This window comes from Triticum aestivum, chromosome 3B (genome assembly GCF_018294505.1).
Source record: "Triticum aestivum cultivar Chinese Spring chromosome 3B, IWGSC CS RefSeq v2.1, whole genome shotgun sequence".
Lineage (NCBI taxonomy): Eukaryota > Viridiplantae > Streptophyta > Magnoliopsida > Poales > Poaceae > Triticum > Triticum aestivum.
This window is the reverse complement of record NC_057801.1, coordinates 310627328-310653187: the sequence shown is the minus strand read 5'-3', so window position 1 is coordinate 310653187 and position 25860 is coordinate 310627328. Positions and strand designations below refer to the sequence as shown.

The 25860-nt window shown below is 48.1% G+C and overlaps 1 protein-coding gene across 1 annotated transcript; it reads right to left on the bottom strand.

Moving 5' to 3' along the window:
• Positions 1–263: 263 nt before the first annotated feature.
• On the bottom strand, positions 264–24531 carry LOC123069788 (gamma carbonic anhydrase 1, mitochondrial). Its single transcript, XM_044492728.1, has 5 exons — positions 24214–24531; positions 16673–16816; positions 4275–4400; positions 1222–1373; positions 264–860 (listed from the first exon to the last, which is right to left on the bottom strand). The coding sequence occupies exons 1-5, from the start codon at positions 24317–24319 to the stop codon at positions 600–602; spliced, it is 789 nt and encodes a 262-aa protein (XP_044348663.1). The 5' UTR covers positions 24320–24531; the 3' UTR covers positions 264–599.
• Between the last annotated feature and the right edge of the window lie 1329 nt (positions 24532–25860).

Here is a 25860-nt window from a genome sequence, read left to right as displayed (position 1 = left end):
TCCAATGCATCATGGCCGTTACCAGGGAACGCTACCGTACTAGAACTAAGAGAAACAGAAGATTCAGTTGTTTCAGAAATACTTATACTACCTCCAATCCATATTAATTGTGGCTGCTTTAGTCCAACTTTGTACTAAAGTTACACTAAATCAATGACAACTGATATGGATCGAAGAGAGTACAGTAGTACATAAACCGAACGTGATGGATGCCTTTTCAGAAAAACTTCAGCACAGACAAGCATAAATCCAACACCAACCAATTCATCAATAAAATTTGTCCTTCAGTACTTTTTGTTATCAAAATATTTATTCAATTAAGCATTTAACTACAGGCCAACAGTTCATGTGCTGCCTCCAGTGCATCTCGCAATTTCAGCCAGAGTAAACTATGCACGCAGCGCATGCTACTGGTAAATTTGTGCGAAATGGATCTATTTGTTCCATGGATCTTGAACATATGGAATACAGAAATTGAAGTACATGGTCAGCTTTAGAACATTGCTCGACCCAAAATTACTTAAGTAAAAGTAAACTGCCAAACTCACTGGACAGATAGAGATATAAGAATCCAAACTGAAGGTGGTGATAAGAAAAGCTTATTGGGCAGGAGTAGGACTGGGGGGCGCCAGCTCTGGAGGGACCTCTCGAGTGACACTAAGCATGGAATCGTGTTCATTGTCCTGGTGAGCAAATTTCTTGCGCAGCACTTTCTCAAAATCAATCTTTTCCAAGGGTTTAGCATTCTCAACAGCATGTGCCTTGGCTAAGTTGGAATAGTTGGCAGCTGATTCCGCAATAAAAGCGATCTCCTCGTCTGTGAGCTTCCTCAGAAATTTTGCAGGGTTTCCACCCCATACCTAAATTGAACAGAGATGGTCAACAACAGAGCACTTGCTGAGATAAGATTATCAAACAAGAGTTATGAAGCATTTTTTTTTGTTTCATACATGCATAAATGCGCATAAATGCATGGCATCAAAGTCACTGCAAAATGCAATTACCCCCCAAAAAAAGCATCATGAAGCATGTCACAATATCTAGTAGTGTCAAAAGGGTTTTTTGTATCTAAGAAAATGGGGTCTTCTCTTAACACATGCTAATCCAGATTCAGACATACCTTATCATAAATAACCGTTAGTTAATTAAAACCAGATAAGCAAACGTGCCTGACATGACCTAAATAAGAATCCAAACAATAGTGGTCAAGTAAAGCACAACCTCTCCACAAGGGATCCTCGTGTTCTGTCTTACAAGGGCTCCAGCAGCGACCATCCCATGCTTTTCCACAACAACACCATCTAACAGGGTAGCCCCCATACCAACAAAAGCTTCATCCTCAACAGTGCATCCTTGTAATACAGCACTATGCCCTGCGAAACAAAGTTTGGAATGTATATGTTATCCGAATATCAGTGAATATTTTACACGAGAATGAAGGTCCTAGATAGCAGATAAACAGGTTGGTGTCAGATTGGTTTTGGCATTTCAGATAGTGAACAGGATGAGACGCAATGGGTATCATTACCAATATCAGAGTTTAAATTTCCAATACAAATGTTTATTGACGGTGCATATCCTCTGACAAACGTATGCCATGCTAACTCTACCAAGGTTTTACACAAAAGCTCATGAAGGGGTATATGGGGCTTTGGCTATGGCATCAGGAATCAAGAAGGAGAAGATGTCTTAAGCTTTGCTCTAGCCTCCGACATGATCGTAGCTAACACCCTCTTCAAAAAGAGAGAATCACATCTGGTGACTTTTAGTAGTGGTTGTTGACTTCCGCTTTCGGATTCGTGTCCAACGGGATAAGCGTGTGAAAGTCGCTAGAACAAAGTGGTGGAAGCTCAAGGGGGAGGTAGCTCGGGTGTTCAAGGAAAGGGTCATTAAGGAGGGCCATTGGGAGGAAGGAGGGGATGCAAACAATGTATGGATGAAGATGGCGACTTGCATCCGTAAGGTGGCCTCGGAGGAGTTTGGAGTGTCCAGGGGAAGGAGAAGCGAAGCTAAGGATACTTGGTGGTGGAATGATGATGTCCAGAAGGTGATTAAGGAGAAGAAAGATTGTTTCAGACGCCTGTACCTGGATAGGAGTGCAGACAACATAGTACAAGATGGCGAAGGCCACAAAGCGAGCTGTCGATGAAGCAAGGGGTCAGGCGTATGAGGACCTCTACCGCCGGTTAGGCACGAAGGAAGGCGAAAGGGACATCTATAAGATGGCCAAGATCCGAGAGAGGAAGGCGAGGGATGTTGGCCAAGTCAAATGCATCAATGACAGAGCAGACCAACTCCTGGTGAAGGACAAGGAGATTAAGCATAGATGGCAGGAGTACTTCGACAAGTTGTTTAATGAGGAGAATGAGAGTTCTACCATTGAACTAGACGACTCCTTTGATGAGACCAGCATGCGTTTTGTGCGGCGAATCCAGGAGTCTGAGGTCAAGGAGGCTTTAAAAAGGATGAAAGCAGGCAAGGCGATGGGCGCTGATTGTATCCCCATTGAGGTGTGGAAAGGCCTTGGGGACATAGCGCTAGTATGGTTAACCAAGCTTTTCAACCTCATTTTTCGGGCAAACAAGATGCCAGAAGAATGGAGACGGAGTTATTAGTACCAATCTTCAAGAACAAGAGGGGTGTTCGGAGTTGTACTAATTACCTTGGAATTAAGTTGATGAGCCATGCAATGAAGCTATGGGAGAGTCATTGAGCACCACTTAAGAAGAATGACAAGCGTGACCAAAAATCAGTTTGGTTTCATGCCTGGGAGGTCGACCATGGAAGCCATTTTCTTGGTACGACAACTTATGGAGAGATACAGGGAGCAAAAGAAGGACTTGCATATGGTGTTCATTGACTTAGAGAAGGCCTATGATAAGATACCACGGAATGTCATGTGGTGGGCCTTGGAGAAACACAAAGTCCCATCAAAGTACATTACCCTCATCAAGGACATGTACGTTAATGTTGTGACATGTGTTCGAACAAATGATGTCGACACTGATGACTTCCCGATTAAGGTAGGACTGCATCAGGGGTCAGCTTTGAGCCCTTATCTTTTTGCCTTGGTGATGGATGAGATCACAAGAGATATACAACGAGATATCCCATGGTGTATGCTCTTCGGATGATGTGGTGCTAGTTGACGATAGTCGAACAGGGGTAAATAGGAAGTTAGAGTTATGGAGACAAACCTTGGAATCGAAAGGGTTTAGGCTTAGTAGAACTAAAACCGAGTACATGATGTGCGGTTTCAATACTACTAGGCGCGAGGAGGAGGAGGTTACCCTTGATGGGCATGTGGTGCCTCAGAAGGACACCTTTCGATATTTGGGGTCAATGCTGCAGAAGGATGGGGGTATTGATGAAGATGTGAACCATCGAATCAAAGTCAGATGGATGAAGTGGCGCCAAGCTTCTGGCATTCTCTGTGACAAACGAGTGCCACAAAAGCTAAAAGGCAAGTTCTACAGGACGGCGGTTCGACCCGCAATGTTGTATGGCACGGAGTGTCGGCCAACTAAAAGGCGACATGTTCAGCAATTAGGTGTGGCGGAGATGCGTATGTTGAGATGGATGTGTGGCCACACGAGGAAGGATCGAGTCCGGAATGATGATATACGAGATAGGGTTGGGGTAGCACCAATTGAAGAGAAGCTTGTTCAACATCGTCTGAGATGGTTTGGCCATATTCAGCGCAGGCCCCAGAAGCTCCAATGCATAGCGGACGGCTCAAGCGTGCGGAGAATGTCAAGAGAGGTCGGGGTAGACCGAATTTGACATGGGAGGAGTCCGTAAAGAGAGATGTGAAGGATTGGAGTATCACCAAAGAACTAGCTATGGGCAGGGGTGCGTGGAAGCTTGCTATCCATGTGCCCGAACCATGAATTGGTCACGAGATCTTATGGGTTTCACCTCTAGCCTACCCCAACTTGTTTGGGATTAAAGGCTTTGTTGTTGTTGTTGTTGTTGTTGCTCAGTTGCTCAAACTTGTCTTCAAAATTATCTATACTATTGTGCTGGAATACAAACAAGGTAGTGGAGTGATATCTGTCTGGTATGTTTGTTTCCAGTTTACTTTAACCATAGAATTAGGGCTCCAATAACAAAATATTTGTGGATGCTGATGAAAAGTAGTACCCCGAAAAAGATCAATAACAATTTTACTATCCTAGACTTTGGTCTAAGCAGATAATGAACAATTGAACATCGTGAGGCTGTGGAATAAATCAGTGGTGAAAACAAGAACCAGAAGGTAAATCTATTTTTACCTACTGTGACATTGTCTCCAATGATAGTTGGAAAGACTTTTCCACTTAGATTAGATTTTGCCACATGCACAACAGAATTGTCCTGTATATTGGTCCCAGATCCAACTTGAACGTTATTTGCATCACCTGTAACCAAGTATGTTAAGTAACTTGTAGGAAGCATGACTAACAACTGAAGTCACACACTCACAGTACAGTATGATACATAAGGATATAAATAAACTTGGGAATTACTACTAAAGAATACATAAAATAGAAAAGGTGTTTCCAGCTGTAGATATCAATTCCATGAAAACATTTTCTTCGCAAGAACAAAACTCCATGAAAATATTTGCTTCATGGTAAAAATCATCTTTACTGGTGTCTTGCATCAGCCAGTCAAAGCTTATTTCTTCTCCGGCAGGCACACCTGTCAGTGCACTGCCTGTAACGAAGAGCAAGAATAAAATGCACTAATCAGTTTTCAGTTGTGGGACCCCTTGAGGATAAGTGAGAGCACTAATCTCCCTCACCAATCCCATTCTAATCGATATCTTCTATCATCTCAAGATAAGAGCACAGTGCCTAGGCTGATCTCTGCAGAGTTATGACAGGTGATGCATACCTATGGTGGTGCTGTTACAGCGTGTAGGGTACAACAGTCTGCGCAGCCTCCGACAGAGTGGTATGTCAGTGTTCTTATTTTTTCTATGTGATACTCGCAGTGGTGTTACTTAAACCAGAGTATCAAGTGCATCACTCGACTAGCCACAGATGCTGGACAGGAACAGACGTATCCTACGATGAAGGTGGGGAGATATTATTCTCCGTAACAACATCACTGCGGCGTGTCTCCCCATCTTTCAGATGCTGCGATTGTGCTATGTGAGATCTTTTTTGTTCATCCGCCCATTACTTTCTTGCAGTGAGAACTAGAGCTAGTGTTATTCCTATCCATGGTCTTCAATTCTTAGTTAGATCTTACTGGTACATGTTTAAAAATTCCCAAAAGTGTTAATGATTTGTCATCCTGCTGAAAATTTCTTAGTTGTTGTGTTAGTAGCTGTCAACATAAATTATTGTAGTGCTACCACCACCTGCTAGTTAGATGCACACGCATTCATCTAACTAGTGGATAGCCACGGTGACATTCTAGTAAAGAACTTAGTGTTTTAAGCTACCAGCACAAGGAAAATTATTCCGAAGATAACAGATCATATAGCAGCTTTATCAACTACTTCCTCGGTCTGGGTTTATAAGCCCCCTCGTATTGGGGTCAAAATTTGACCATAGAATTGACTACCAAAATCAATGTTCAACATAACACCCTATTCCCCGCATTTATCGCCCAGCCAAATAATCAGGCCGTCAGACCGAGTAATCCAGGGAGCAGCGATTAATTGGGCTGCTGTGCATATCTGCAGTCGCCCCACGTCTTAGGGCTAGGGAAATTGCGGCTCCAGCTCATCCTGCTCCCCTCTCCCGCTCACAAATCAAGCAGTCGCTGGCCAGCTCCTCGACACCCCCCCCCCCACACACACACACACACCACCACCACCACCACCACCACCACCTCCTCCCCACCCCAAACGAGCGCCCCGACCTTCAGCAGCTCGAGCTCACCTCCCCAACCCAACTAGCCGGCAGCACTGCACTGTCTCCACTGCCTCCCCTCACCTCGGACGCTGCTGTCTCTGCTGCAGTACTGCAGCACTGAAGGTCGGCCTTCACCTCCACCGTTGCACTGTCCATGGCGTCCAGCAGCAAGGTATGTTGCTGCTCCTCACACCTAAAAAGCACGGGCACGGGGACGGAAAGACGGGGATACGCATACGGGGACACGGGATACAGCATTTTTCAAAAACAGCCATTCGGGGATACGGCAGGGTATATCAATATGTAGAAAAAAATAACAGCATGTAATAAAGATTTAATGATAATTTTTAGATCAGAGATTTTGTACTGGATATATGTTTTTCGTAAAGGAATTACTGGATATATGTTGCCTCATCTCTATTGATAAAAGACTTTGGGGCAGCCCATAGTCCCATACGAACCCTCCACTCAGGCCCATGTAGCTCTCCACTCAGAGCCCATATAAGGTCCAGTTCCTGAAACCTTAGACTAGTCAGCTCCTCTAGCCGTTTTCTTCTCGTTTCCTCCAGCCGCCTGAGAGCAGCTGCAGAGAGCAGAAGAAAAGATTGCCCCACCACTTATATCTTCTTCCTCGCTGCTGGCTGCAGTCCCCATCTTTCTCCCCGCCCGGTCCTTCTTCCTTGTCCTCGAACGCCTTGCCATCTTCCTCTCTGCTGGTTGGACGTTCTTCGTCGGGGGAAGAGCTGGGCTTGGGGGAAACGGCGGCGGCGAGCCGGCGACCAGAGAAGCGAGTCCAGGCGGCTGCAGCCTCGAGCCTAGGCTGCGGCGGCGAGGCTGGCTGTAACGCCCCGAGACCGACGCTCCAGAAGACTTCCAGCTATTCCGAGTTTCGCCGTGTGTTTGTTTTGCTTGTTGCATTCATCATTGCATCATTTGCTTTGCATCATGTCATCATGCAACCCCTTTTTAAAAACTCACCTAAATAAATTGCATAGATCTTTGATCTATTTAAATCGAGGGAGTTCACATGGTGATTTCTCTTCATAACATATCCTCCCAATATTATTTAGGGAGCTAATAAATATTCCACTAATTTGGAATTCACCATAACACACTTGCAAAATATTCCATGCCTTTGTTATATCACTTCTTGACCTCAAACTTTGTCCATAAATTCTTTCATCGCTTTCCGGAGCTCCACCAAAAATCTCAACATTTTGGCCACTCCTAAACCTTGTCCTAGTTCAAACCATTTGAATTAATTCAAATGAGTTTGAATTTAAATCTTGCATCCGTGCCAACTTATATTTTCTTGGGTCAAGCTTATTTTTATGAGCCCAGGAAAATTGTCTTCGTGCTCAAATTCCTTTCCCTAACCCCTCTTCCTTTCCTTCTCTCTAATCTTTTCTGTTAAAGAAAATTAGAGGGAGAGAGAGGAGAGCCAGCCCAACGGGGCCTCCCGGCTACCGCAGCTCGGCCCAGCCACCCACGCAGCCAGACCGGCTCGTCTGCGCCTAAGCCCAACCGCACCCCTATCTACTAACCCTAGCCCGACCGCGCTCGATCCCCATCTCTCCCCTTCGTTCTCCTCCTGCGCCGCCACACCCACGCGCTGTGCCCTCATCCCGATCCCCTCCTGCTCGTGCTTCTTCGTCCGATCCCGCCGCCCCGCTGCCATGTCCCGCCGCTGCCGCACGCCATGTCCCGCGCCGATGTCGTCATCACGACCTGCATCGGCCCCTGTTGCGCCCCTGCATCGAGCGGCCAGAGCCGCACGTCGCAGGACCCCGTCCGCTGCTTCATCGCGGCCTTGCCTCTCCTCCCGTGCTCGACGCCACGGGCGCACACAAGGGCGCCTCCCATGCCCGCCGTTGCCCGCAACTGCTTCGTCCGCGCCCCTGCCTTCGCGCCTCCCCGAGTCATGCTCGTCGCGACCCCGCTTCCCCTCCTCCGGCGACCGTCGCTGCCCCGCGCACCCCGGCAATCCTCCTGCTCCGCCAGCCTGGTCCGCCTCGTCGCCGTCCTCCCAGCGCCGCCTCGAGCTTGTCATCGCCTTGCTTCGCCTCCTGGCATGCAACAGCAGCGTCCACTTCATCCCTTGCTGGCCGTCGACCCCTGCTCGACGCCAAGACTGCTGCTCCATGTCCGCGTGGACGCCAAGTTCTTTTTCGGAGACCTATCCAAGCTCAGGATACGCCAAGACCCGTTCGTGGATTTCGTCAAGTTCCAGCACCGCTATACGAGGGCTTTTGCCTGGCTCATTTTGGATGCGCCAAGTTCCTCTTCGAAAGTACGTCTACATGATAACCCGGCAAGTACCGTGGCACCGAAGACTTTTGATGCGTCAAGTCCCTCTCCGACAATTGTTGGACTACCATCCCGTGCATTGCACCAAGTACCACGACATCGTCGGCCCTACAAGTTCAACTATGGTTGCCGTGTACGACTACCGTCGACCCTCGAAGACCCCGTGGACCCCGAACACCTACGGGACATGAACGACTACTTCCTCTTCGACTCGTGAACCACTACTTCCACTACGACCAGCGACTACCACTACTTCCCTCGACAAACTCGAACCGCCCCGAAAATGCACGCTTCAAAGGTATAATCCCGAGACGATCACCCGTGGACCGAATGCATGTGTTGTATGAGATGCTCGTGTTTGCACCGTGATCGAATTGCCGCTTGCGATGCCCCTCCTTTGCCATGCCACCGACACGTGGGTACCCGGTATCCGGGATCACCCCACCTTTTGCATGTTCCATACGTCCACACTTTCTTTTGCACCGACATCTCGACGAGTTGTCGGATCATCGAAATGTTGCCGTGGCACCATTTCCGTTGTCGTTGCCGTGGCACCCCTTTCGTTCCGGCATGGTGACCAAATGCTTCATAACATGCTCATGTCAACATTTTATAAAATTGCATATAACTTGTTTATGTCATCCGCATCTTGATAACAACATTTAAACGCTTAAAATTGTGCTTGCATTAAATTGCTAAATGACATGAGGATTTTCCAGAATTGTTGTTTGTAACTTTCGGCCTCATTTAAACTTGCCTAGATAGGTAGTTTCTTTATGTTTCACCTCTTGCCATGTTTAACAACATTTAATATTGTTGTGTACCTAAACGGGAGCGAACTAAATAACTTGAATGTGGAGTTTCGTCAATATGCAACTCGTTGCATATTGAGCTCCACTTAACTTGTAGTATTGTTTGTTGCACTTTGCCATGCCATGCCTCATTAAACCGAACATGCATCATACTTGTTTGTGCATCATGCCATGTTTATGCTTGTGCATTTACCATGTTGTTTGTTTCTTTCCGGTGTTGCTTCTTAGTTCCGGTAATGTTGCGATTGTGAGGATTCGTTCGACTACTCCCATTCGTCTTCTTCATGGACTCGTTCTTCTTCCTTGCGGGATTTTAGGCAAGATGACCGCTACCCTGGATCTCACTACTATCATTGCTATGCTAGTTGCTTCGTTCTACCGCTTTGCTGCGCTACCTATTATTTGCTCTTCAAGCCTCCCAAATTGCCATGTCAGCCTCTAACCTTTTCACCCTTCCTAGCAAACCATTGCTTGGCTATGTTACCGCTTTGCTCAGCCCTCTTATAGCGTTGTTAATTGCAGGTGAAGTTGAAGATTGCTCCATGGTGGACAGGATTATGTTGGGATATCACAATATCTCTTATATTATTAATACATCTATATACTTGGTAAAGGGTGGAAGACTCGGCTTTATGCCTGGTGTTTTGTTCCACTCTTGCCGCCCTAGTTTCCGTCATACCGGTGTTATGTTCCTTGATTTTGCGTTCCTTACGCGGTTGGGTGATTTATGGGACCCCCTTGACAGTTCGCTTTGAATAAAACTCCTCTAGCAAGGCCCAACCTTGGTTTTAACATTTGCCACCTAAGCCTTTTTCCCTTGGGTTCTGCAGACTCGAGGGTCATCTTTATTTTACCCCCCCCCCCCCCGGGCCAGGGCTCCTTCGAGTGTTGGTCCAAAACGGGCAGACTGCGGGGCCACCACGGGGCAACTCGAGGGCTGGTTTTACTCGTAGGCTGACCTATCCGTTGTGCCCTGAGAACGAGATATGTGCAGCTCCTATCGGGATTTGTCGGCACATCGGGCGGCTTTGCTGGTCTTGTTTTACCATTGTCGAAATGTCTTGTAAACCGGGATTCCGAGTCTGATCGGGTCTTCCTGGGAGAAGGTATATCCTTCGTTGATCGCGAGAGCTTATCATGGGCTAAGTTGGGACACCCCTGCAGGGTATAAACTTTCGAAAGCCGTGCCCGCGGTTATGGGCAGATGGAAATTTGTTAATGTCCGGTTGTAGATAACTTGACACCAGATATGAATTAAAACGCATCAACCGCGTGTGTAGCCGTGATGGTCTCTTTTCGGCGGAGTCCGGAAAGTGAACACGGTTTTGGGTTATGATTGACGTAAGTAGGAGTTCAGGATCACTTCTTGATCATTGCTAGCTTCACGACCGTTCCATTTGCTCTCTTCTCGCTCTTATTTGCGTATGTTAGCCACCATATATGCTTAGACGCTGCTGCAACCTCACCACTTTACCCCTTCCTTTCCCTTTAAGCTTTGCTAGTCTTGATACCTAATGGGATTGATGAGTCCTCGTGGCTCACAGATTACTACAACAACAGTTGCAGGTACAGGTTATGCGATGATCATGACGCGAGAGCGATGTTTGCTTGTTTTGGAGTTCTTCTTCTGCTTCTCCTTCGATCAGGGGATAGGTTCCAGGTCAGCAGCCTAGGCTAGCAGGGTGGATGTCGTTTGAGTTTTTGTTTGTGTTTCATCCGTAGTCGGATGGTGCTCTTATGTAAGATGATGTTGTATTCGTGTGGTTTTGTATGCCTCTTGCATGTATCCCCATCTATTATGTAATGTTGATGTATTGATATCCACCTTGCAAAAGCGTTTCAATATGCAGTTCTATCCTTGGTGGGACCTTCGAGTCTCTTTAGGATAGTATCGCATATTGGGCGTGACACTGGCTCCCGAGTCCCCACCGTGTCCACACCGTATCTGCCGTATCCCGATTTCTTTCCCCCTTTTTTTAATTCAGAAAAGATGGGATACTGCGGGATACGTGTATCCCGACGTATCCGCGCGTGTCCCCGTATCCCCCCATACTAGGACGGCAATTCAGCAGTTTCTGCCATATCCATGCTTTGCAGCCTCCCACCACTGTGAGGTGTTGCTAGTTTGCTGCTGAAATTGAGTTGTTGCTATTCCTCACTGCTCTGCTTGCATGTGCTTGCATGTACAGGCAATATTGTCAGGTCATATATAAATGAGCTTGAGCAATTTATGCTCTATGTTGCTGGCTTGATGCTGCTGTTGCTATTCTATAATCTATATAGATGTGCAAGTCATATATTTATTTGCATGTAGATCTGTAGATTGGCATGTGTACTGATATGTATGTAGAACAACATATAGATGCATTCTTATTTTACATGCTTGTAGATTGGTATGTGTACTGATATGTATGCAACATTCATTTTTGTAGCAATCTATGGTTGCTTCAACTGCAGCAAGTGCTCCAACATTTAAAAGAAAAATTCAGATGACATGGGGCGGAAGTTTGGAGTCTTATATGGTCCTGATGATCTACAGAGGGTGAAATGCAGGTTGTGTGGAAAGGAGATTGGTATTAGGATAAGCAGATTGAAGCAACATGTTGGTCAAGTGAAACGTCAAGTAAAAAGTTGCATGGTGGTGAAGCAGCACAAGGTTGTGGAGGAGCAACTCCACCTTGCTGCTACAAAGTGTACAGCACTAAAGTTGAAGGAACTACTTCAACGTGTTGCGCTAGATATCGTTCTAGAGGCGAATGTAGGCCAATATGGCAGCAGGAGTTCAATCCAGAACTCCTAGAGCACAAGATCTACTCCAAGATCTTAGATAAGAAAACCAAGATCTATTATAGATAGTGGGGGTACATTCTGGGTACAAACTAGAGGTGATGACCTCTATTTATAGGGCTTTGGGTAGCCTTCACATACTTCTACTTATGGCTAGAACACTCCGGAAAACATTACTTAAGATTCACCATTATACTCATAGCTACTCACAACTAGAGGACTCTAGAAAACAGTAGGCAGGGTAGAGAAGAAATACTACACTAGAGTGGAAGTATCTAGAAGTAGCCAAACAGATCTAGCATGTGGTTTCCTTTTTCTATTTTTCTCATCTATTGTTCCTCATCATTCTCCCCGGGTTGTTTGGAACTCGCCCTCGAGTTATCTTCATAGAGCACTTCTTCTGGATGGTAGAGAGTCAAGTCCGCAACACTGAAAGTGTTGGATATGCCCATGTCGCTTGGAAGATCCATCACATAGGCATTATCATTTATCTTCCTCATGATAGAGAAGGACCCATACCTTCGCAGCCTAAGCTTCCCTTTAACACCTAAAGGCAGCCTCTCTTTTCAGAGGTAGACCATCACCCTATCACCAACTTGGAATGATTTTGGCCTCCTTTTGCAATCAGCAAGTTGTTTATATTTCTGATTTTGTGCTTTCAAAACACCACGAATCTCTTCAAATAACTCAGTGTAATTATCAGCAAAGGACAATGCTGATTTTGAGTTTCCCCTTGATGGTAGCTTCACCAGGTCCACCACATATGTTGGAAATTTAGTGTAGACAATGGAAAAAAGACTCCTTCCTGTGGACCTATGCTTGGAGTTATTGTAGGAGAACTCTGCAGGAGATAAAGCCAAATCCCATTGTCCCTTTCTTTCTCCACAAATGCAACGGATCAGATTACCTAAAAACTTGTTCACCACTTCCATTTGTCCATATGTTTGTGTATGGGCAGTGCTAGAAAATTTCAATTCAATGTTGAATTGCTTCCACGAGGAGGAAGAGGTCAGCCTTGATGGGCAGGTGGTGCCTCAGAAGTACACCTTTAGATATTTGGGGTCTATGCTGCAAAAGGATGGGGATATCGATGAAGATGTGAATCATCAAATCAAAGCCGGATGGATGAAGTGGCACCAAGCTTTTGGCATTCTCTGTGACAAGAGAGTGCCACAAAAGTTGAAAGGCAAGTTCCATAGGACGGCGGTTCGACCCGCAATGTTGTATGGCGCTGAGTGTTGGCTGACTAAAAGGTGACATTTTCAATAGTTAGGTGTGGCGGAGATGCGCATGTTGAGATGGATGTGTGGCCACACAAGGAAGGACCGAGTCCGGAATGATGATATACGAGATAGAGTTGGGGTAGCGCCGATTGAAGAGAAGCTTGTCCAACATTGTCTGAAACATTTTGGTGTTAGAATCACTAAATCAAAGGAGCTGGTTATTTTCTTTTATGCACATCATAAAACATTGTCCTTGACAAGGTCTTATACAAAAGAGAGAGACATTGTGAGACCAGGAGTGACAAGATTTGCTTCAGCATTTGTTACTTTGCAAAGTTCGGTTGCTAAGAAGGAATTAAGAGCAATGGTTTGTAGTGATGCTTGGGAAGAATGCAAGCACACAAGAACAAAGAAAGGAAAGTTAACTCATGCCACAATCATGAGTAGGGGCTATTGGGAAAATGTCTCTTTGCCTCAAGGTATTGGTTATTTTATATTATAGTTACTGGCTCTTTTTATGTTGTGTATGTAGGAGCTGTTTTATGTTGTCTCGAGTGTTGACTAATACTTGGGTATGTACCGTGCAAGGTTTTTGAGCCATTGGTGAGATCCTTGTGTCGTCTACTGAGAGTTGTATTGCTTGTGTCGGCTAGAGATCAGAGAGGACCCGAACCTAGGCAAATCCTTGTGTCTTGTGTGTAGCCATTCCGATCTGCCACTCGTACATCCCTCCGAACAAATTTAGCTATCCACCATACCCCTCCGAGAGTACTGTCTGATCAGAAGTTACACTAACACCCAGCCAAACCGGAATTTGGGTGTGGCAAGACTGGTGCTGGCATACCACATGCGCCATGTATGCCCCTCAGCCTCCCCTGAAACCTGCAACTACACCCCTCCATTGCTCCTCTTTCTCCCCGTCATTTCTCTCCTCCAAAGCTCGGGAGAGCATGTCAAACAACTCGATTGCGTGAGACATTGCGGCATCGATGTTGCAGCCCCGCCACATTGGCTTGCTCCACTTGGTCCGCACAGCCTTCCTAGCCTCGACCAAGCCTCTAGAACCGTCGCTAAGCCACAAGACTTAGAACGCTCATCGCTGCTTCCTACCACATGCAACCATGCGTGCCACCATGGCGCACCGACGACTGCCTGCAAATAAGCCAACCCGATCATGCCACGCTTCGCCACCGAACTCCGATCACTCTCAGTCGAGCTCCCCGAGCTGCAATTTCTCCCATGCTAGCCTTCTTCCTCTCCGGCCGAGGACACCGCCGCGGCCTCGCAAATCAAGAGGGGCTTCCTCTTGGTCCCTTCCTCCAAGAGCTTCCTCTAACCCCTCTTAGCATGTTGAAATGCTCAATCGTGAGCGGAAGCACCCCCCACAAGCCCACACTCTCCATTGTTGTTGGTCCCGCTCTACTCCATCTCCCCACCGTTCTAGTCACAGCTGCCGACGTCCTCTTCTGACTCGCGTTGGCCGCCGCGCACCCCGCCATGGTGTACTGGGTGAGCAGCCATGAGATGAACCGGCTCAACATCGCGCATGGACAACACCGACGTTGAAGCCCCACCATGCTCTTGGTTTGGGGCCGTGGCAAGGGGGTGGAGAGGGTAGCACGTATCGGATGTGTAGCGCCACCGTTTGTCAGTCCGCCGTCTAGCGTTGGGGTAATAGAGTGAAGGGTTGGGGAGTGAGGCGCCCCGACTCGGTGCCTTTAGTGAGCTAGCTGACATGGCAAATTGCAATGCCGATGAGGCGGCCGACTCAGTAAATACCAGCCGCATGAGCAAAAAAACAGTTTTCGCCCGGTTAAGGGGGGACGATGGGATAAGTTGGAGGTCATGCAGTAACCGGTTAATGAGTTCAAGGTTGATTCTTAAACCATCTGGTTAGTAGTTGAGGATTGAAAAGTGGGCTTATCTCTATTTTATTAGTTAAACATATGGTCAAAGTTTGACCCAAAATACATGGGGGGCTATATAATAAACCTGGAGAAAGTAGTAACAAGTAGATATAACAAAGCATAGAAGATCATGGATTGATATGGCATTAGTTCTAGTGATTATGAAAACGTTAGCTCAACAAATAGCTAAATCTGAAAGATGGTGAAGCACAGCCAACGATGTTGTCCACACAATAATATTATGTCACCATTGCTGCAGGATATTGGCATCGGTTACGAGAGATATAACACCATCCATCCTAAGTGATAGACTTGAAACCTAGACTAAGCAGCATAACAGCATGAAGGAACACAAGTATGGAGTATCACACTGAAGAGAAGCATTGAAACACACACAAAATACAAACACCAAGAAAGCATGCAGCAGGGGGTCATGAACATGCCTACACCTAACCCGGTGCCGAATCATCAACTCGTGTGAGGCACCACGATGGCGGCGCCTTCAAGGCACCACAAAGAACAAAATCAAAACTGCAGTCAGAGTTGTAGGTTATGGGAGAGAAAGAGGCAGTGGACTGATGGAACTGGTGAGGAAGAGTAGCATCACTATTTATCCTCCTCGGATAACGTGCTGCTACGATTGTTCAATGAACAAACCCCTGAAATTGGCCTTGCATCATGGCTTTTGCAAGGGAGTCGAGGGACAAGAAAGATCACATTTCTTGCTTGCTCTTCATTGTAAGCTGAGCCCCTCTCTTTCCTTTTTCTTCAAACGATATTCTTGTTTACAATACAACACAGCAACAGATCATCTGCGTTTTACTGCAAATGACAGGTGGGCCATCATGCCGTATCCTCCTTGTAGTTTCCCTTTTTTGCAATTTTCAGTAAACAGCAAATCTTAAAGTTGGGAATTTAAATTATTTGAAGGGGAGCCTTGGCGCAGTGGTAAAGCTGCTGCCTTGTGACCATGAGGTCACGGGTTCAAGTCCTGGAAACAGCCTCTTACAGAAATGTAGGGAAAGGCTGCGTACTATAGACCCAAAGTGGTCGGACCCTTCCCCGACCCTGCGCAAGCGGGAGCTACATGCACCGGACATGCACCGGGAATTTAAATTATTTGTATACTGAGAAATTCCAGCATGAATCAAATAGATCTGGTGAAAGATAAAACTAGCTGCACTCAGGCGTCAACGTTTGCATAAGGTGGCAAGGCAAAAAAAACATGGAGATGGAAAGACATGATCATGATCACCCACTGGTGGAGCTACGAATCAATCCTCTGTCTAATATCTAGTTACTAAAATCCATGGGGTCTATCTCTTCAAATCTTCATACTGCTAGGTGTTTTGTTAAATTCAACTGCATATTTAAGGGAATAATAAACCGTGGACTGTGTATGCCCACCGCACCTACAAGGCTACAACTAATGTACACTGAACTCACCCTTCTCTACATTATCTGCAACAAGACGATGCAAATGGATATGCATGGTGCATTTAGCCACAGAACTGTTGCTTATTTGTCTTGGATGATGTATTTATTTATGTATAGAAATAACAAATAACGAAAGATATGCTAGCAAAGAATAATATAGAATCAGAACTAGAAAGTAAATTGCATAAGATAAGAGCCGGAAGACTATTGGAAAAGAAATGCAGCACAACGGGGTGATTACTATCACACATTTTGGTACAGTCGAATCTGAATACAGGCACAATTTGGAAGCACCCGCTAATTTAGCAAAGAAGATCAAAATGATGCTCACTGGAACACTGAGCACAAACCTCTTAAGATGCATCCGTACCAAATTGAAGACCCTTGCCCAACTTCAACATCGCCAATAAGGGATGCACTTGGAGCGACAAATGCCTCTTTGTGAACATGAGGGGCTTTGTCAAAGATGTTCATAAGTGTGCGATGCCTTGAAACTGGAAATATCAAAACAAAATCATGTTAGCACTTTCATAGGTGTAGTTGCTCACAACAGCACAAACAATTATAACATATGTCAACATAAAACATGGCCATAATAATTAGATGCAGTGCAGAACATAAGCAGCATCCTGAAGATAAGGATGCAGAAGATCAGGTAATCAGAAAGTGTCTCCGAGTTATCTACCACTTCACAGCCACAGAAAGCTAATATGCAGATGAAGAAAAAACTTACAGATGGATAATTTTATCCAGAGTGTGACATGAAGAGGAAACACAAATTCATGAGCTTGATCAGAGATTAAGTGCTCAAAAAAGATAGTCGATGTAAGTAAAATGTCAATGCCTTTTTTACTGAAATGTGACATACTTAGATATCATTCAGGAGATGCACGATCAAAATGCTAACACAGGATTACTAAGCCTACAAATATATAAAAACAATCCAGCAGAAAACGGCAAAAATAACATCATCATATATACAAGCAAGGGTGAACACAACATATGCACATCCAAGGATAATGAGATCGATTAGGGAGAAATGTGCAGAACCAAAAAGTGTCCAATCATATTTGTGTCACTCTCGGGAGCAGCGGGTACAGTACCGGAGCAAATTGCACAATTCACCATGTATACCGAACTCATTTGTATAAAACATAACCTCTAAGAAATACATCCACAATCAGCCAATCTTCTGCCATCGGAAAGCGCTTTATATCACCTAAACAAACTGTCTGCATAGGCCAGCTTACTGACAGAACAGAACTAGCTATAGGCACGATTCTGGGCTGATACGGTGGCAACAGTGTTGACATGGGAGATTGGCACAGCCTGAGAGGCTAAAATTGAACAGCGTGTCTTGGGGTCTGCTCTGCAACAGAGAGACTACTCCAACAAGACACATCAGATACCACCACAGTCCACGGCCAGCCAGCTGCGAGTGGGGGCTGTAAGCAAGTCAGATCCAATACTAGATTGCCAAAGATATTGTATTATGCGGAAGGATAGCTTAAATGCTACATTTATTGTGCAATTTACTCAAAGAGTTAATAATTTAAGGTTACAATTGATTGCATACTAGAGTATTATAGATTCAGGAGATTAAGAGTCTTTTGAAAGCAAACTACCAGTGTTAATTTCTATTTGAATCAAGACGGATGTAAATGGCGATCCCTGGTCGGGGCAATAGTCAATCGCGACAAGAGATAATTCTAACAAGCAAGCTGCAGCACCAGCTACCTAGGGGGCTTTTGACGAACAATTAGTATGTTAAATTTTGGTTGTGTTATTCAAAATCACAATTATAAGGAAATAATTTTGAGTACAAAAAATCATATAACATTGCATACTTATGGAGTGACTGTTGTGGTCAAAGTCTTGTCTTAAACCGATAAAAACACGCCCTACATTTTGCAACAGAATGAGTAAAACCTCAAACAATAAATGGAGTAGGATGGTCCATGGCGATGATAACAGAACTGGAGCTATTAAATTATCTTCAAGCATCTTGGTGAGCATCAACTCGTCGGAGGAAACCATCATCGACAGCTCTAGAACTTCTAAAATTTTAGTTGACATCGTGTAAAATCTCAAAAGCCATGACCAACTATCTGTAAAGATAAAGGTAAATCTTACCAATAGCGATATAAGTTATTTGAAACAAATAAATTATCAAAAACATTATTAAACTCCAACCACAACCCCCGTCTTGGACAGGAATTCCTCGAGTTTCAGCTCACCTGGTATGGTAAATAAAAAGGCCTAGAACGATAAACGGGGCAGAACGGAGCTCAAGAATGTTAACAGAACTATAGCTATTCTATAGCATCCCAATATCATGGCACATACCTAACGATAATAGATATTGCGGATAGCAATTTGACATATTCAGGACTTTCAGTTAATATCCCATTGGTATAAATAATTGGGTAAGTAGCAAGTTCTACCAAAGAGTGATCCATAATCCATACAACTGTCCACCTCCATAATTTTAGCACACTATGAACTGAGCAACTCGCGTAGAAAGACACGTCGATTTGAATTCGAATCTTAGCGTGTGAATTAAGACGAATGCACAATGACCTAAGAATGCATAACCCTAGGCCAACCCCAACCTAATGGGGTGTTAGCCTAAGTAATCTCATGCAGTAGTCTAGTCTTTTCTTTCTGTTATGAAATAATGCATGCTGGACATGTACGTAGAGGAGAGCTGCGTCTCTCCGTAGGATACTCTCACCTCCTGGTCGTGGCTTCTGATCGATCCAGTCGCTGGATGGAGCGACACTTGCGGATCGCAGCTGCCAGGCCGGGAGGTGGTTAGTGGAGTCCTGTATGATGCATAAAACGAGGAATAACATAACCGAAAAAGGCTGCGCATTGTGGCAGCACAAAACCTCTCGCGAGTTCATCCTTCTCCATGATCTCTCTCTCTCTCTGATTTGATCGATCGGCAACTACATTTGGTATCAGAGCCTAGGTGTTTGATCCTCGGCGCGGCGGCGGTGTGTGATCCGTCGTGGTGATGTCCGGTGACGAGTCAGACGGGAAGAGCAAAGGAGGGGGCAAGTCGCCGCCGAAGACGCCATCATCCAAAGCCCCGCTCGCGCGCCTCACCGGCAGCGGAAGCGGCGAGATCAGGGTGGTGGAGCGCGTCGTGCGCGAGGAGCCGGGCGCCTCCATGATGCTCACGCGCACCAACTACATGGAGTGGGCGCTTGTGATGCAGGTCAAACTGCAGGTCGCTCGGGTCTGGTCCGCGGTGACCGACGAAGACGCCGACCGGCGCGCGCTGCAGATCATCCTCACCGGCGTCCCGCCGGAGATGCTGCGCGTGCTGGCTGCAAAGGACACGGCGAAGACGGCGTGGGAGACGATCCGGACGATGCGGATGGGCAGCGAGCGCGCTCGCGAGGCCAAGGCACAGGTACGGCGGCGCGAATTTGAAGATCTTTGGTTCAAGGACGGAGAGTCTGTTGAGGATTTCGGGTTGCGCCTCGCCGCCCTCGTCGCGGATCTGGAGTTATACGGCGACCCCGTCACCGAGCACAAGGCCGTTCAAAAGTTTCTCCGAGTGGTGCCGCGGAAGTTCCGCCCGATGGCCATGGCGATCGAATCACTGATCGATCTGAAGACCATGTCGATCGAGGAACTCGTCGGGCGCTTCTCGGCTTGTGAGGATCACTACGATCTCAACGATGCCACGCAGTCCACCGGGCGCCTCATGCTCACGCACGAGGAGTGGATGGCCAGAGAAAAGCACGGCGGCGGCAGCGGATCGTCATCCAGTGCGGGCAGCGGCAAGAACAAGTCGCCCGCTAAACCGAAAGGCGCGGGCGGCGGCAAGCCTGCGTCAGGATACCAGGGTGCAGGTGGATCGGGAGGATCAGGCGGCAGGAAGAAGAAAGGCAAATGCCATCACTGCGGCATCCCGGGGCACTGGAAAAAGGAGTGCCGGACGTGGCTTCGTGAGCAGGAGCAGAAAGGCACCCAGGAGCAGGCTAATCTGGTGCAAGGTGGCGCGGAGCACGACCTAGGTCTGTATATGGCTGTGGTCACCACCGTTTCCACGCCACAGATCGCTGCGCCGCAGGAAGTCTTCCTCAACGAAGAGAAGGTCATGCCAGTGCCCTCGCCGGACGGAGTGTGGTACTTCGACACCGGCGCCAGTAGCCACATGACGGGCGACAGGGGAGTCTTTGCGTCACTTGATGAAATAGTGCACGGCACGGTGAAGTTCGGAGACGGCTCTGTAGTGGCCATACAAGGGCGCGGCTCAGTGGTGTTCCGCTGCCAAGGCGGAGGGCAGCGCGTGCTCACGGGCGTCTTCCACATCCCGAGCCTGCGCACGAATATTGTGTCAGTAGGACAGCTAGACGAAGCAGGCTGTGTCGTCAACATACAAGAAGGTGTGATGACCATCCAGGATCCAGGACGGCGCACACTGGCACACATTCGTCGCTCTGGCAATCGCCTGTACACTGGGGCGTTGGAGATCGACAAGCCCAGGTGCTTGCTGGCACTGGGAGACGACGTGACCTGGCGTTGGCACGCACGCATGGGGCATTTGCATTTCCGTGCTCTCCGTGCAATGTCATCGAAGCAGATGGTGCGGGGCATGCCAGTGATTGACCGCGTCGAAGAATACTGTGATGGGTGCGCTCTCGGCAAGCAACATCGCACGCCGTTCCCACAAGTCGCCGCATACCGCGCAGAGCGGGGCTGGAGCTCGTGCACACTGACCTTTGCGGGCCGATCGAGCCGACCACACCTGGAGGAAGCAAGTATTTTCTGCTGATTGTGGACGACTACAGTCGTTACATGTGGTTGGAGCTGCTCAAATCCAAGGACGAAGCCTTTGCACGGTTCAGAAAGGTGCAAACTCTCGCGGAGGCAGACGGGAGCTGCAAGTTGCGCGCATTCAGATCTGATCGGGGGGGCGAGTTTAACTCCAATGAGTTCAAAGCCTACTGTGAAGAAATTGGTGTCAAGCACTACACAACTGCTCCGTACTCGCCGCAGCAAAATGGAGTGGTAGAGCGGAGAAATCAGATGGTCGTGGACATGGCCAGATGCATGTTGAAGAGCATGGACATGCCAGCGTACTTCTGGGCGGAGGCGGTGAGAACCGCCGTGTATGTGCTGAATCGCGCGCCCACACGCAGTCTGGAAGGTGTCACACCTTATGAAGCGTGGCACGGCCATAAGCCTAGCGTGCAACACTTGCGCACGTTCGGGTGCACGGTTCATGTCAAGAACGTCGGCCCCGGCGTCACGAAGCTAAGCGATCGCTCAATGGCAATGGTGTTCATTGGATACGAGGAAGGTTCCAAGGCCTATCGTGTGTACAACCCAACAACGAAGAAGGTGCAGGTGACTCGAGACGTGATCTTTGAAGAAAGCAGGCCCTGGACATGGCGCGCACCGGGCGCGGCAGAGGACCGCGCCGCGCCGACGACCTTCACAGTCGTGTACACCACTGCCGGCGGGGTGCACGAGATAGACACAGGGTCTCCTACGTGTGCCTCGACGCCGCAGCGGTCCCCAACGCCCAAAACACCTGCACCCGCGGCCTCACCTGCTGGGGTGATCACGCCGGCTTCAAGTACATCAGGGACGCCAGAGTCCACTCCGGCAACACCTGCAGCAGCGGACGGGAACTGCTCGGCCACCCGCAGTCACACGACTCCAGACACGATGTGCCAACAGGACAGCCAGTGCGCTTCCGGAGCTTCACGAGCGTACTGGAGGAAACTGAAGATCAGGCAGTGCGTGAGCAGTTTGAACGCTGCCTGCTCGTGCGTTGCATGTTTAGCGCGGAGGAGCCAAGCGATGTGGATGAAGCGCTGGCTAGCAAGGCATGGAAAGGGGCCATGGATGTCGAGATGCAGTCCATTGTCGAAAATGGCACATGGAAGCTTGCTCAACTCCCGGCTGGGCACAAAGCAATAGGACTGAAGTGGGTGTATCGTGTCAAACGTGATCCGGCAGGCAATGTAGTCAAGCACAAGGCTCGTCTCGTCGCAAAGGGATATGTCCAGCGTCAGGGGGTGGATTTTGAGGAGGTTTTCGCCCCCGTAGCTCGCATGGAGACAGTTCGGCTGCTGCTGGCTCTCGCCGCGCACTCTGGCTGGGAAGTTCATCACATGGACGTGAAATCAGCCTTCCTGAATGGCGATCTCACTGAGGAGGTATATGTTGATCAGCCACCGGGGTATGAAGTTGCAGGCCAGGAAGGAAAGGTACTCCGACTGCACAAGGCTCTGTATGGGCTGCATCAGGCACCGCGGGCGTGGTATGCAAAGTTGGATGAAACTCTCACCTCCCTTGGTTTCACGCGAAGCGCTCTGGAGCATGCTGTGTACCGACGAGGTAACTCACAATCACACTTGTTGGTTGGAGTGTATGTAGATGATCTGATCATCACAGGAACCACAGCAGCAGATATCATCTCTTTCAAAGAACAGATGCAGAAACTCTTCAAAATGAGTGATCTCGGGCGGCTAAGTTACTATCTGGGAATTGAGGTAGATCAAAGCAGCAATGGAATTACTCTGAGTCAGAAGAGCTATGCGGGCAAGATTCTGGAGATTGCAGAGATGAGCAACTGCAACAGTTGCCACACACCAATGGAGTGTCGTCTGAAACTGAAAAAAGACGATGACTGTGATCTGTTTGATGCTACCTTGTACCTCAGAGTGATTGGGAGCCTGCGCTATCTTGTGAACACAAGACCAGACATCGCACATTCAGTGGGTATCGTCAGTAGATTCATGGAGAAGCCAAGCACTAATCACTGGGCAGCGGTCAAACAGATACTGAGGTATATCAAAGGCACAATGCACTATGGGTGCAGCTACAAGAGAGGACACGGAACTGCTGAACTGATTGGGTTCAGCGATAGCGATCATGCTGGGGATGTTGGTGATCGCAAAAGCACTTCTGGACATGTTTTCTTCCTTGGTAAGAATCTGATTACTTGGAGCTCCCAGAAGCAGAAGATCGTCGCTCTCTCTTCCTGTGAAGCAGAATATGTTGCAATAGCAGCTGCCACTTGTCAGGGACTGTGGCTGAGCCGGCTGCTGGAGGACATCACAGGTACCTCGCCGGCGCAGTTCAAATTACTGGTGGACAACAAATCAGCCATAGCTCTGAGCAAGAACCCAGTTCATCATGATCGAAGTAAACACATTGATGTCAAGTTTCACTTTGTGAGAGATTGCATGGAGAAGAAACAGGTGGAGATAGATCATGTTGGAACTCAGGACCAGCTCGCCGATGCACTCACCAAAGCGCTCGGGCGCGTTCGTTTCATCGAGATGCGACAGAGGCTTGGGATGATCGGCGTAGTGCAGTGAGATTAGGGGGTGAAATGTTAGCCTAAGTAATCTCATGCAGTAGTCTAGTCTTTTCTTTCTGTTATGAAATAATGTATGCTGGACATGTACGTAGAGGAGAGCTGCGTCTCTCCGTAGGATACTCTCACCTCCTGGTCGTGGCTTCTGATCGATCCAGTCGCTGGATGGAGCGACACTTGCGGATCGCAGCTGCCAGGCCGGGAGGTGGTTAGTGGAGTCCTGTATGATGCATAAAACGAGGAATAACAGAACCGAAAAAGGCTGCGCATTGTGGCAGCACAAAACCTCTCGCGAGTTCATCCTTCTCCATGATCTCTCTCTCTCTCTGATTTGATCGATCGGCAACTACATGGGGCACACATGACCGTAATATTTCCTGAACCGTCCCTAACCCTAGGCGGCAATCCCGAAATGCTCACTCATTTGGGACCGCCAGAGAAGACCAAATCCACGCGATGCCGGAAGTATCTGCAAAAATCGGCGAGGGAGGGGCGAAAGGTAGGATTATTAGGGGCGAGGGAAGGTGTTTATGCTTATACTCTGCTCGTGGAAGAAGTAGTTCCCCTGGAGGCGACAGCCGAGGCGGTCGAGGGCCTGACCGGTCTCCCGGATCCAGAAACCCACCGCGTAAAACGCCTTCGCCATCTCTCCGGGCGGTGGCGGGCAAGGGCGCAGAACGGCGACTGCGGAGGCGCAGAGGCGGCGGTGGCCTTGCGTTTGTTGGCTCCTGGCCTTGGCCCGTGGGGAGATCTCGAGGAGAGAGGGGAGCTGAGCTGAGGGGGTCAGGAGGGAGACAGTGGGGACTGGGCCTGTGGAGGGCACTGGCGCTTCTTCGGCCGCTCACGGAATTGACCGCTTTGCCTTTGAAGACTGCTTCTACCATGTTTGGGCGGTCTTCATGTTCTGCCTCAAAAGTTAGACCACCTCTAGCAGATCCCTCAAAATACGGACACGTAGTTTTATTTGAAATTATTCCGCTTCATCAAAATCAGTTTTATTCCATCAAATTCAGTTTGAAGCAGTTTTATGTAGAAGTTGTAGCATTACCAAAGAGAATGTTTGGCTTCCATGTAGCTCCAGCTTCAAAAATAAGAAATTTGGTGGAAAGGATCTATTTGATTGGATGGGGGAGAAACGAAGGGGTATCCACTTACGGGTGTCAGTGGTGGGTAATTTTCTCCTAACTCCAGCTTCTAGAGTTTTTTGGAGCGCCCCTTCAAGAGCTTCATAAAAAACTGGGAGTTGTACCCCAGATTCTAGTTTTTTTTGCGGAGCGGCATATCGTGGAGGTGTTTTCTAAAGTGGAGCTGAATTTTAATGAGCAGAGCAGTCTCAAACAGGCTTACATGTTGCTTTGAATATGGGCCAAAAACCTCCGCGAAAATCAGAAACCATAATGGAATTATAAATTTTGAAATCAAGACTTCATGGGAGAAATATAACAAGTTCATAGTCCTTGATCACCGTACATAGTTCATATATACACTAAATTACACTAAATGGCTAGGAGAATAGGCGACCACCATAACCCTGCAGCCAAAAATTGGCTCACTGGAGCCATCCGGGTGCGGTGGTGACGCTGCGGCGGCGGACATCCTCAATCGTCATCGTCGGAGACAAGGTCGACGTAGATGTCGTCCTGTGCCTTCTTCTCGCGGCGCCATGTGTCTTGGTTGTCGACGAACTCCTCCTTCGCGAGCCCCTGCTCGAGGAGGACATCGTCGAGGTTCGCAAGGGATTGTCGGTGCTCCTCCTCCTCCTCCTCCTCCTCTCGCGCGCTACGTGTCGTGATTGCCCCTTCGAAGATGTCCACCTCGGCATGGGGGAGGAAATCCTCTGGCCCGATGACGCCACCGCCCGACAGCACCGGCTCCGCCTCGAGCTCCCGCTTCACCACGCGGAGGCCTGGGAGATCCACCGGCTCCCTTTTCACCGGTGTGAGGAGCGGCGTGCGGGGACTCGACCCCCCGACGGCGGAGCTGCCCGCGGCAGAGGAGCCCGCGCCGGAGAAGATCAGCTCGTGTCGGCGGTCGTACTCCTCCGTCTCGCGGAGGAGCGACTCTGACGGCTGGAGGTTGTGGTTGGTGTACTTCTTCGTCTCGCGCTTCCTCGCCGTGCGCTCAGACACACCGCTAGCACTCGGGGTCGTCCCTCCCGTCGGAGCTGCGGCCGGAGCTCCACATTTC

Excerpts from the sequence above, each read along its gene's own strand:
- LOC123069788 (XM_044492728.1), bottom strand. The coding sequence starts at position 24,319 with ATGGCGAAGGCGTTTTACGCGGTGGGTTTCTGGATCCGGGAGACCGGT. Across the intron at positions 4,401-16,672 it reads GTACGGATGCATCTTAAGAG|GTGATGCAAATAACGTTCAA; the intron begins GTTTGTGCTCAG and ends ACTTGGTTACAG. Across the intron at positions 861-1,221 it reads CGAGGATCCCTTGTGGAGAG|GTATGGGGTGGAAACCCTGC; the intron begins GTTGTGCTTTAC and ends TGTTCAATTTAG.